This window comes from Podarcis muralis, chromosome Z (genome assembly GCF_964188315.1).
Source record: "Podarcis muralis chromosome Z, rPodMur119.hap1.1, whole genome shotgun sequence".
Lineage (NCBI taxonomy): Eukaryota > Metazoa > Chordata > Lepidosauria > Squamata > Lacertidae > Podarcis > Podarcis muralis.
This window is the reverse complement of record NC_135673.1, coordinates 25,013,719-25,026,163: the sequence shown is the minus strand read 5'-3', so window position 1 is coordinate 25,026,163 and position 12,445 is coordinate 25,013,719. Positions and strand designations below refer to the sequence as shown.

The 12,445-nt window shown below is 42.5% G+C and overlaps 1 protein-coding gene across 7 annotated transcripts in view; it reads left to right on the top strand.

Annotated features, from left to right (window-relative positions):
• PAK3 (p21 (RAC1) activated kinase 3) overlaps positions 1-12,445 on the top strand; it is a 144,481-nt gene that overhangs the window by 121,069 nt on the left and 10,967 nt on the right. For 5 of the 7 annotated variants that reach the window (XM_028715018.2, XM_077922712.1, XM_077922713.1 and 2 more), the window contains 8 exons: positions 217-370; positions 2,278-2,315; positions 3,913-4,044; positions 4,834-4,996; positions 7,246-7,368; positions 7,825-7,888; positions 9,180-9,228; positions 11,852-11,964. In XM_028715018.2, coding sequence (XP_028570851.1) covers positions 217-370; positions 2,278-2,315; positions 3,913-4,044; positions 4,834-4,996; positions 7,246-7,368; positions 7,825-7,888; positions 9,180-9,228; positions 11,852-11,964 — 836 coding nt within the window. The remainder of the gene's footprint in view (positions 1-216; positions 371-2,277; positions 2,316-3,912; positions 4,045-4,833; positions 4,997-7,245; positions 7,369-7,824; positions 7,889-9,179; positions 9,229-11,851; positions 11,965-12,445) is intronic. The other 2 variants (XM_028715020.2, XM_028715021.2) reach the window with 1 other exon arrangement.

The following is a 12,445-nucleotide window of genomic DNA, read 5'->3' as shown; positions in this document are numbered from 1 at the left end:
TTGGATCCAGGTTTTAGCTCTTTGTTTTAATAGAGGATGAGAGAATGATTGCACCTGCTGTAAAGTGTCTAGCTTTTTAAACTCTTGGGCATCAATCAAAGGCTCCAAATGTAATATTACAGGTAGCGTGGGATTCTTGGTAAGGAACTGTGCTGGCAGAATATAAACGCTGATGAAATGCCCTGAATCGTCATCCTTTCCACTTGCTCTTCACAGGGGATTCCGGAGCAGTGGGCTAGGCTGCTGCAGACCTCCAATATAACAAAACTGGAACAGAAGAAGAACCCTCAAGCTGTTCTGGATGTCCTCAAATTCTATGATTCCAAAGAGACAGTAAACAACCAGAAATATATGAGCTTTACATCCGGAGGTAAGGAGGCAATGATGGCGGAGAAGACACCATCAGAACCTAAAGAATAAAAAATCAATAAAAAGTTTAAAAATAAAAAAATACTAGATAAGGGAAGAATGACCCACAGACTTTATATGGATATAAATCTCAGCTATGTTTTTTTCTCTTGTGTGAGACTCAGGCTCATGTGCTTCCTCCTTCCCATTCCTCTTGGACTTTCCATTCAGTTTCCCATTAACCTCATTAGTGTTGTGCCTGAATTGTAAACCATGGTTAAACTTCAGTATGGTTTATTAAAACAAGCTAGCTTCATAAACTACAATTTGTATTCGGTTTGTTTCAGTAAACCATAGTTAGTTAGGACAAACCACAGTTTGTCTTATGTTAAAATAATATGCTAAATTGTGTTCCCAGTTCTCTAGATGAGGTTCTAGATGGCATAGAATCTTCTAAGCACACCAGTCCAAATTCACTTAGAAGGCCTCTTCAGATCAATTTGGGAAGGTTGGTGTGGCACACACAGGACAAGGACATAGGAGGGGGATAGTGTGTATGCCCTCGTGGTAGGTGAAGAGTGCCTCAGGGAAAGCATGGAAAGAGGGAGCACAATGAAACTGTACCTGAGATGACCATTGGTGATGGGGGGGACTCAGAGACACACAACAAGATGAAACAGGAGAGAAATGGGGAGAAGAGCTGGAGAGGGGGGGAGCAAAGTGAGCTGCAAAAAGGGAGCAAGGTGTTAACAGCTTAGAGGGGCAGTGAACCAAGAGGGAAGACAGTGTAGAAAGACAGTACAGCACGGCACAGCACAGTACATGGCTCCACCTGGTTGCCTTGAGGGACTTTGGCCCAGGGAGCTGAGTGTGCCACTAGAGAAGTCTTAATACAGTTTTGAAGCCCAACTCCAAGACATAACCCTAGGGTGTATCCCAGGGATCACCAGTGTAGCACTTGTGGATGCAGTGGTCTTCTTTCGCTGCCCACAAAGCCTCTGAGCACACACAGTGCCCCCTTGGTCATGAGAAGGTGATAATGGTTGCATTTTTCTCCTCCAGAAAGTACATAGAGCTGAAGCTGGAAGTTGGAAGCACGACACTCTTTTGCACTTCCTTTTTCAGCTCTCTGTGCTTTTCAAGGCTAGAATTTATTCTACAGGCAATTGCTTTTCCCCAGATCCTTTGGAAAAGTGAAGCCTGTGTTCTGCCTGCTTTTTCATGATCTGGGAGAGGGAAGTGACATGGGATGGTGATGTCCTTGGGTCTCAAAAGATTGATGACTCCTGCTGTACACCCTTCTTCTTACTTCCTTTTGGAAGAACCCCGCTGAGGCTCACTGCTATGCCTAACCTCTAAGAACACTTAATAATAATTTTATGGGGGGAAATATAATTATATTAATACAATAAAAAATAAACTAATCTAAATGAAAATAAAAACAGAAAGAGAAAGAGAAAATGCAAAGCCCTCCCTCAAACATAGATCTTAACCCTTGCTCCACACAGAAAGGGGTGGGCCCACATAGCTCTAACCTGAGAGCTTCCCTTTCTTCTCCCAGCCTTCAACCCTGGGAAATCTTCCCTTCCCAGCTTTTCACACAGGGTCTTTCACCAACCATCGATCACCTTCATGTGTGTACCATCCCCTCAATGAGCCAGAGTAGACAACACAGGCACACACAAAACAGAAGCAAGAGCAAAACAAAAAAAGGGGTGGTTATGCAAAAGAGATCTCACAGGCTTTTGATTTCCTTTTCCTTTTTTAAACTAAACAGCAGCATGGGAGGTTGTGATTGGAAGCAAATGAGTAGTATAGGGGAGGGTTTGACCCTGTCCAACATTGCCACACATGTGTCATCTCCTAACTGCCCTGTAGCCATTTAGGCTCAATGAAGCTATTGAGAACTTTTGTTGTTGCACGTTTCAGATAAAAGTGCCCATGGATATATCGCAGCCCATCCTTCGGTGAGTATAAGAACCTACTGTTGAACATGAACTAATCTCCATGGGGGGGGGGGGGGAATAGTGTCTCTGCTGAGATTTGTGGCTTGATGTGATTTGCAGCTGGCTTGGAATACCAGTTTCTGGGAATCAAAAATATAGGGGAGTGCTGTTGTGCTCATGTCCCACTTGCAGGTTTTCCATAGAGGCCTCTGGCTGGCCACTGCAAGAACAGGATGTTGGAATAGATGGTCTCCATTTGGACTAATCCAGCAGTCAGGCTTTTCTTATGTCTTTTTGCTTATAGGAATGCTTGAAATAGCAGTGTGTATTTAATGAAAATTGAATCACAGCAAAACCCCCAAAAGTACAATTAAAGCAATCCCTATCAATACTGAGTTCGCAGTATTAATGTCTTATTTTCCATGCTGAATGGCTGAACTAGGACTTTCCTTCCCTCTTCTTATTCTTTTTAATGCTGATATACTTAATATTATGGACTCAATTACACAACAGAGGCCATGCAACGGGCAGTCGAGAAATAGTATGGAAATGCTGGTAGAAGAGTAGAGACCCTTTTCGGATTATCTGAGAAAACACTATAGCCAAATGAAATCGTAGGCAGGACTTCAAATATAAGCAAGGGAGTGAGAATGATAAAGGAATGTAATGTACGATGTATCTTTTAGAAAATAAGTATTGCATTTAAAGCAGTAAATAAAAGATTTAAAAAGAAACATCATGGAAGGTAAGGATGGGAAGTCAAGATGCTAAGGAATATTGTATTGAAACTGAATTAAATTTCTTAAATTGTATGAAAATCAATAAAAGACAATTTAAAAAGAGAGAAATAGTGTTCGCTGCACGGTCTCTATGAGAACAAGTGGCGGGCCGAAATGAGTTCCCTGTAATGAATTCCGCAAGCATCTCATGAAATGAAAATTCCTCTTTTCCTTTTCCTTTGCCATTGTTTTGTTTTTTTTAAATAAGTATGCCATCTTTGACTGTGAAGGGAAAATGACAATGATGAAGCCATAAAGAACTCAAATGGCTTCTTGAGCAGGCCTCTTTTTGCAGATGTGGCTCTACCAGGAGAATCTTAAAGCTCTGTCAGAATGCTCTAAATGAGATCATGGGCAGGCAGAAGTGGCTTCCCAGGTGGCATGGAGTCACTGGGTAGCTTCCCGGCAGGTGAGTTGTTGTTGCTTACCAAGAGGGAGAGAGGCGAGGTGGTGGTGACAAAGACACCAGTGGAGCCAATATAGCACTCCACCCTGGTACGTAATAACAACCCACCTGGGAAACTAAGCGTTGCAGCTCTTCCCCACCCAGCAAACCACTTCTGTTCATGGGACAAATACATTCCAAAAAAGTCAGATCACTGCAAACTCCCTTTTGGTGTAGCCATGTTTTTTCCCTGCTCCACACCTGATGTCATGTGTGATTTCAGGTATAGGGCAGGTAGGCCTCACAGGCCAAGTGGGTAACCTGGTGGACCTAATAAGGCCTGCGGACCACAGACCCCCAGCCCTTGTCCTACAGCCGGACCTCTTTATGTTCTGATAGTAATCCCGTAAACAGCTGAAGCCTCATTTTATGAATACTTTTTTTGCACATGCAGAGCACAAAGACTGCATCAGAACCTCCACTGGCTCCTCCAGTTTCCGAAGAGGAGGATGAGGAAGAAGATGATGATGATGATGACAATGAGCCACCACCTGTTATTGCCCCACGACCAGAGCATACAAAATCAGTGAGATGCTAGCAGTTTTAGTTTGAATTGTTGTCTGTATGGTAGGACCAAGTCTGCATATTTGCCCTTGTTCAGCAGGAATGCATAGGGTTGGGGATGGCGAAGGGGCACCGAATCTGGTGGTGATGCAGAATGCGAGCTTTTGGGAATCTCTGCTTTCCATGAATGTCTAGCCCTTATGGCTGCGGAGACACACAAAGTGCGGTCTGGTGAAATTTTGTTAGCCGGGTAGCCTGAAACAGCTTTTTTTTAAACAATCCCCAGAGAAGTCTCTCTGTGCAAATTTCCAGGTTTAACCCCTCTTGGCACAGAAATTGGACTGCCTCTGTGCTAACTTTTTAGCTGGTTTTGCTCAGAGCACACACTGCCTATGGCAAAGCCAGTAGCTATTACGAGCCATGGAGGAAAATTCATTTTGAAGGAACAACTTTGAGTTTAGTACCCAGTCTTAGGATTTTCGTTTGTAGGAAACTATGGCAGTCAGGTAGCTCTGCTCTGAGATTTATCACTTAATCCCAAGCTTTTCTGCATTGTGTGAAAAGGCATAGCAGAGCTCTTGGTTCAGGGTGTAATGTGTAAATTGAACAGTGTAATGGAAGTCTTGAAATCCATTATCTGCCTGTCAGGAGCTTAAATTAAACCTTTAGAGAGAAAGCAATATAATATTTGTGAAAGCACAGGAGACAATTAAAGTGTTTCCTTGTATGTAGCTCATTGGCAATTCATTGTTGTTCAATTTCCCCAAGTTCACAATGGAATTAAGGTATTTCCCGCCATTGTTTCTTTCAGATTTACACACGTTCTGTCATTGAACCTGTTGCGGCTCCAGCCCCAGTGAAGGAACCTACAACCCCTCAGCCTGAGAATTCCAACTCTAACACCTTGTATAGAAATACAGATCGGCAGCGGAAAAAATCAAAGATGACTGATGAGGAGATCCTAGAGAAATTAAGTGAGTGTTTCGCCCTTGCTTGCACACTATTGATACTTGACCACAAATTTATCAAGGAGAAATCTATCAATGGCTACCCAGCCATAATAACCAAGTGGAACCACCATGCAGTCTTCCTCAAAGTACCAGCTAGTGGGAGGACACATATCTAGAGAGAGGACTAGACCTCCTTGCTATTCTCCCAAAGATATCTAGGTGGCTGCTGTCTAAGACAGGATGCTTGATTGGGTGGTTTTTGGGTCAAATCAAGCACAGCTGTTCTGTTCTTCTCATCCACCAGACTAGATAATCTGAATGAGTCTCCCAGGTTTCTGATTCCAAATGCTAATGGCCACTCTCATTGAAGCCAAGAGTTGCAAGCAAGCTATTTTTACATGAGATCTCTCATGAGACGACAACTCTTATGGATGAGCATTATTAATAAGGCACAGCAACAATTGCCTGCCTGCCCCACATCTCCAAGCCTTTCCTTCCTTGATTGATTTTTGGTTGTTTCATGATTGTCTGCTTTTTCTCTCTCCTCCTTAAGAATGTAATGTATGCCTGATTAAGGTGTCTGAGTAGTTGCCTTCCAGCCAACTTTCAGCTGCAGATTGAAAATCCAATGGAATTTCAAACAGTCTTCTGAAACATGATGTACTGCATTTGTCTGTATGACTGAGAGCTAATTAGGAAAATAATTAAGAATTAATTAACAAAGCTTTATGTTTGGAACCCAGGTGGTGCATCCCACCCCCCTAATTTTCTTCCTTCTTTAATATCTTCGGGATTGACCTCCACCCACCTTCAGAAAGATGCCACACAGCTTTGTTTGATCTCTAAATGAGATTGACTCTCAGGAAAAAATAAATAGATACCAGTATCACATACAGTGGCACCTCGAGTTACAAACACCTCAGGTTACAAACTCTGCTAACCTGGAAGAGTTACCTCGAGTTGAAAACTTTGCCCCAGGATGAGAACGGAAATTGTGTGCCAACGGCGCAACGGCAACAAGAGGCCCCACTAGCGAAAGAGTGTCTCTAGTTAAGAACAGTTTCAGGTTAAGAATGGACCTCCAGAACGAATTAAGTTCGTAACTAGAGGTACCACTGTATAAGGCCTTATTCCACCTTGCCATGCATCGTATTGTACCAATACCCTCTGGCTCTCCAAAGGGGATCTGAACATTGAAGCAGTGGACTCCTGGAGGCAGAAGCTAAAGAGACCTCTGCTTAACCAGAACTCCTGGGAACACAGGAATCTGCCTTATGTGAAGTAAAACTATTATCCCATCTAGCTCCATATTGCCTACACTAACTGGCAGCAACTTGGGCAGGAGTATTTTCTAGCCCTACCTGGAGATGCTGCCAGGGGTTAAACCTGGGTGCAAAGCAGCTGCTCTGCCACTGAGCTATGGTCCTTGTTGGGAAAAAGTAGGGTGCTAGAAGCTGTCCTTGTAGTCTTGCCCTTTGGGCTGCTGCACAGAACCAGAAGAGGTCAGGTGTGTGCAAAGTCTATTCACTACTGAATTGGCACATTAGTTGGAATGGGTGATATCAATAATAACATAAAAGGATGGGTGGAAGGGGGAAGTACTGCTACCCAACTTTGTTACCCTCACCTGTATGAAGCTTTAGAGCTTACCAGTTATAATTATTAACTGCCTGGCCTTTCCCCCTTGTGAATGCAACAGAATATTCTGCCTGTTACATGCCCCACTCTAGTAACTAATCACAGAGTATTTGTGTTTTGCATATTCTCTGTATCAGAGTATTGCATATTCTCTGCAGGAGTTTGGATCTCAGCATCTTTCTTCTCCCTTCACACTGAATTTTCCTTCAGCATAGCCCGTCATGTTGTAACTCCCGTGGTTCCTTAAGTTGCCACCTGCTGTCCTTCCCTGTCTACTGCAATATTCAGGCAGTTTTTTATTTCTACTTTTGAAAGCACCTAAATATCATGGCCAAGGTCGTTTTCAGTGTTATGACATATGTCTTCACCTGTCAATGGCTCATTTTTAAGTGGTTTTGAAAGCAATGCTTGGTACATTTTTGCATCTATCCATTTTCTTCCCTTGCAGTTTTAGAATGCAAAGAAGATGCAGTGCTATTAGGTCTAGCAAAGATTATTTGTATTTTGAATCACCCCCATTATAGAAAGCTGACCCCTGTATCCTGCTTTGGGAGGGGGAATATATGCACCTTTTGTCTGTCTTGCTAGAAATCATATGTTCTCACATTTTTGCTCTTATTTTGTTCTTCTCACAGAATGTCATAGAAGTGTAGAGTTGGAAGGGACCCCGAGGGTCAACTTGTCCAGCCCCCAGAAGCGCAGTTTGCATGAAGACACCAAACCCAAGTTGATTCATCTGATTCAACAGTTGAAAACGGGTTCAGAATCTCTCATTATCTTCCTGATCTGAAGGGCTTCCCTTTTCCAATTCCGTTGCTTGGAGATTACCTAACTTCTTTTCTCCTTGTACACAGATAGGCTCTTCTCCCCCCTTGAAATTAAAGTGGTCATAGATAATCTTCTTTCAGATTCTGCTAACTCCTTTTGAAAAATACTTCTATACTACACTTTCACAATCTGGTGCCCTCTGAACTTTTTAAACATACAACTCTGACCAGCCCCAGTCAGTTAAAAATACAGGGAACCTTAGGCCCTCCTATGGAAATGTCTGGTGAATTTTGCCCACCTACCCCAGTGTCTCTCCCACAGGACTGAACACAACCTGAGCTGAAAATATAAGTTCACTTCACATGATATTATCCTTTTCTTTTTCTTCGCTCTCACTTAAAAGGTATTATCTTCCAGTGATGATGACCTTCCTTTGTTTTTTTCAGGAAGCATTGTAAGTGTTGGAGACCCGAAAAAGAAATATACAAGGTTTGAAAAAATTGGCCAGGGGTAAGTATTGCCAAGGCACAGGGGCTCAGTTTTGATTATAGTATTTCTGCCCATTTGGTTATACAAGTTATCACTGGCATATTTTCCATAAGGCAGGGACTACAATTTGGTTGCCTCGTCTTCCCACCTAGAGCTACCAATGTGAGCAACCATCAGTAATTCCCTGGTTCAGATCTCACCTCAACATCTTTGAGTATTCCACAGTATGGGAAAGATAAAATATTGCTGTTGTGTGCATCATGACAAATATATTTTATTGCAGGAGGTATCACACAGAAACTGGACTTGTTTGCAAATAACACTAACCCAAGGTTTGTTTAAGCCAAGGCTTGTTCAACAAACCACAAGTTAATACAAGTTACCTCCCAGACAATCAAAGAAGGTGTGGCTTCTTTCTTCAAAATTAGGTCCCCTGCCCCCAGCCGTTCATTATGTTTGGTGAGCATTTATAGTTTAAGCATTTGTGATGGGGTGCAAGCAAACCATGGTTAAGGAAGGGTGCTGTTTTTTAATGTAATTCCGTGCTATAGTTGAAAGAAATCAAGGTTCATAAGTCAACATCAAACCATAGCTTCAGATTGTGGTTTGTTGACAGTAAACAACCCATATTGGGCCTCTGGGCAGGGTTCACATGTAATGCTAACTCAGGGTTTAACAAACCATAGTTTAATAAATCAGCATTTAGCATTGTGTGAGAACCAGACTGTAGTTTCATATTCAATCTCAAAATACTTCTGACACCTGCCAGACCTATTTCTGTAGCCTGAAGAAAGACATCTGGATATAAGCAGGTGGAAGGTTATCTAAATAAAATGCTCAGATCAAAATCCTCTGCACTTGAACTTTGGTTCTGCACTGACAACCATGAGTAAACAGGTTTTTTTAAAAAATGTAAACAAATTGGATTAAACTTCCCTATTAGTCACAGAAAACACATTAGCATTAACATTGAAATGATGAATGGCATATCCAATGGAAACATTGCATTAAACCGAGGGATGCAGGCTGTGGGAGAAAAAAGTGAAATGCTCTTAAAATAATTTTGCTTGCTAATTACGGTAATATCCACAGTTCCAAACAACATTCTGGCATTGTAGAAAGACTGTTCAGTGCATGTCAGCGTTAAACATCTAATAACTCACCAGCTACTTAATTGACAGAATCCCTTCTAAAACTGGGCAACACACTTTGTAGCAGTGACCAGCAGGCATAAGTATGTGCTCATTTTTATTCATGTTCTTCCTGTTTGGCACCTCCACATATCTTGACGACACATTCTATTTTCTTGTAGAGCTTCAGGTACAGTTTATACAGCGATAGACGTTGCCACAGGGCAGGAGGTATGTGCAATGTTGGTGTCTGTTTCTTCTCTGCTTTTAAAATTCTGCCCAGTTTTCTCATACCGCTTGTAATATACTTGTACACACTTTTGGGTTATTGCCTGCCTCTGATGCAGAACTGCATCACTCATAAGTAAGAATGGGGGAGAAATTGGGTTCAGATCACATTTAAAGGCAAACTTACCCAATTCATTCACACTTTCTGAAATAGTATATGAACTGAAGTGTAGGCACCCTTTGAAATATTCACAGTCTTAATTTTGCAGTGCTGAGCAATGTGAACTACAGACAAGCAGTGTGTACAAAAATGCATATATTAGTGGAAAATCACGTACATAAATGTGTTGTGTTAGGAAAAACTGCTTCCCAAAACCTGCGTATGGGGGGAAATGCAGCGGAGGTGGTATGACTCTGAATACCACTTTTTGGGAGACCACAGCTGTTCTTGGGTCCTACCTGCAGGCATCCCATAGGCACCTGGTTGGCACCTGGTTAGCAACTGTGAAAACACGATGCTGGATGAGATGGGCCTTTACCAGCTGAGACTTGAAATCTCTTCTTAAGCTTGATGGGTCTTAGTACTGATTATGGTGGCTGTGGCAGATAACATAATGGATCTGGCAACCTCTGTGATGGCACACAGTCTGTTGGTTGTGACTATATGTATTTGCAGCAGTCGATTTTGACTTGCCCTCAGTGCTCATTTGCTGTAGAAGCAAATCCAGCTGCTAAGCCTGTCATAGTCAATACAATACCCTCCTATCTTTTCAGGTGCTGGGTGGTCTCATAATGGGGATTCTATACATATTAGTTCCAGTGATGCTAATTATTCTTAACACTTGGACAGACTCTTTGATTTCCAAAGTTTGCTATAAATATTAATTAAAGAAGGATCGTGGTTAAATACCTGGGATTTGTATTTAGGTAACATGGAGGTTAGTTGACCTCAAGAGTTAAAGCTAAGGGAGGGGGAATCAAACTGAAGGTCAAAGGCCTAACCTTAAGCTATGCAATTATGAGTCGCTTGTGTCACGCTCGGTACCATTCTGCATGTCGACCGAAGTGTGACCCATATAATGATCAGTCAAAGCACTGAATGGGAAGGCCTCTGAACTTCTTTGAGTTTGACTAATGTTGAGTTGTCAGCTTAATGTTTGCACCTTTTTTTCACAATTATGGTGAAGCCCAGTAGAAAGATCGGGGTTTTCAAGCTTGGAACGAAAGAGAGGTTAAGGGGCAATCAAGATTTATTAACACTCATGCAAGTTTGGCTGTTGATATCAGCAAGATATACATTGCATTGACAATTATTGGTGCTGGAACACTAGATAAAGTTGAGCCGGATACCTCCAGATATATAGTGGACTCTCAATTGCCAGTGATTTCAGAAAGAGATGCAACCCCCAGGAGTGCAGCTGAGACACTATTTCACCCAGCATTTCATGGATAGCAATGGGTGTGTTTGCTTTTTAAAAATTCCCTTTTTGACCCTATCGATTGTGACCACAGTGCGGCAATCAAATATACACACCATACAGCAGAAAATTCTTCTCCACCACCTGTACATTTTATCCATTGGGTAGTATCCGAGGCCTTCTTCCCTCCTATGGAAAGAGTCTTCCTCCCAGGGCAGGTCTCCTTCTGTCAGAGCAACCCATTTACTGTGCATACTGGTTTCTGAAGCAAAGTGTGTTAGCACTTAACATAGCTGTTTCCTAAGAACGTGAATCTGCTTGTTGTCATTATACAACTGATGCAACTTAGATATATTCAACAACATTTACTGTGCACTATTTATAATGAATTCTTGGTAGTGGGAAGCTTAAGTTTTAGATCCAGATAAGTTCACAGCTGAGGAGTGTGTACTCACAGACTATCTCCATGCAAACTGTCCCCATACTTTTCTCCTCAGCTGAGCTTTAATACCAGCTTGGCTAAGAGGGGAAAGAAACTTGGCGCAGAATGTACAGGGAAGTAAGTGGTGGGCGCAGAGTGCGCTTGGCTCCCCTCACTCACATAACCTAAATATAGAGCGCCCCCAGTCCTCTGGGTTGTACGTGACTGAGGCAGGCCTAGATTTAAACCAGGTGGGGGAAAGCTTTGCCCATCCAGATGTTGCTGAACTACAACTCCTGTCAGGTCCAGCAAGCTTAGCCAATGGCCGGGGAGGATGGGAGCTGCATTTTGGCAACACCTGGAGGGCCACAGGTTCCCCACAACTTCTTTAAACCAATAAGTCTGAGAGGTGGTAATAGTGACCCATGAAATCCCTGATTTGATTCTCACCTTGACCATGAGATTCCTAAGTAACTTTAGATTCCCCCACCATTTGCAGCAAGGCCAGCTAACCTTACAGGGTTGCTGCAAGAATTGCAACTAAATTATGCATGTCAAGCACTTTGGAGACCAGGAAGTGCTAGGCAAATGCTAAGTATTATAGTTATTACCTAATTTGCCCTCTTAATTAACTTGGTGCTGTTCTCAGCGGTTACCTATCTAGTTGCCTCCAGTCTATTGCACTTATTTTGTGCATGTTTTTTCTTTAAAAAAATGTTTGTTTGTTTTCTGAAGGGGAGGGTTCACTTAAAAACAGAAATTAAGTTTCATGAAAATGTCATTTCAGGTGGCTATAAAGCAAATGAATCTCCAGCAGCAACCCAAAAAGGAATTAATAATCAATGAGATCCTGGTCATGAGGGAAAATAAGAATTCCAACATAGTTAACTACTTAGATAGGTAAGTATCTTCAAGTGACCTTCTGATAATGTTTGCTAGGAAGCTTTGGATAAAAATGTGATCAGTGGTGGAGGCTGGCCACCAGGGCAAGTGGGGCATTGACCCACCAAGCTTGGTCTGTCCTCAACCAGCCCCAACGTATTGCTTTGCTTACAACCAGTCTAGGAGGTCACACTGGCTCCGCCTATCATTGGCTCTTGGTCTGCCTACTGTTTGTGCTCCCTGTCTTCTGCCCTATCAGTTCCAATGAGCACCAGCCGCCACTGGTTTTGAAGGTTTGCTGTAAGCCACCTTGGGCACAGTTCATTGTGGAAAGACAGCAAATGAGTAAATCAATCACTGGTGACCAAAGGATACTTGCTAGCTTCTTGGGTGTAACTGTTCATTTGTGGGAACTGTTAGGCCACAAGTGCCTCATTAGAAGCAGGTGCCAGCCTGAGCCTCTGCTGAACAGCTGCAAAGTGGAGAGGGAAGGCAGATT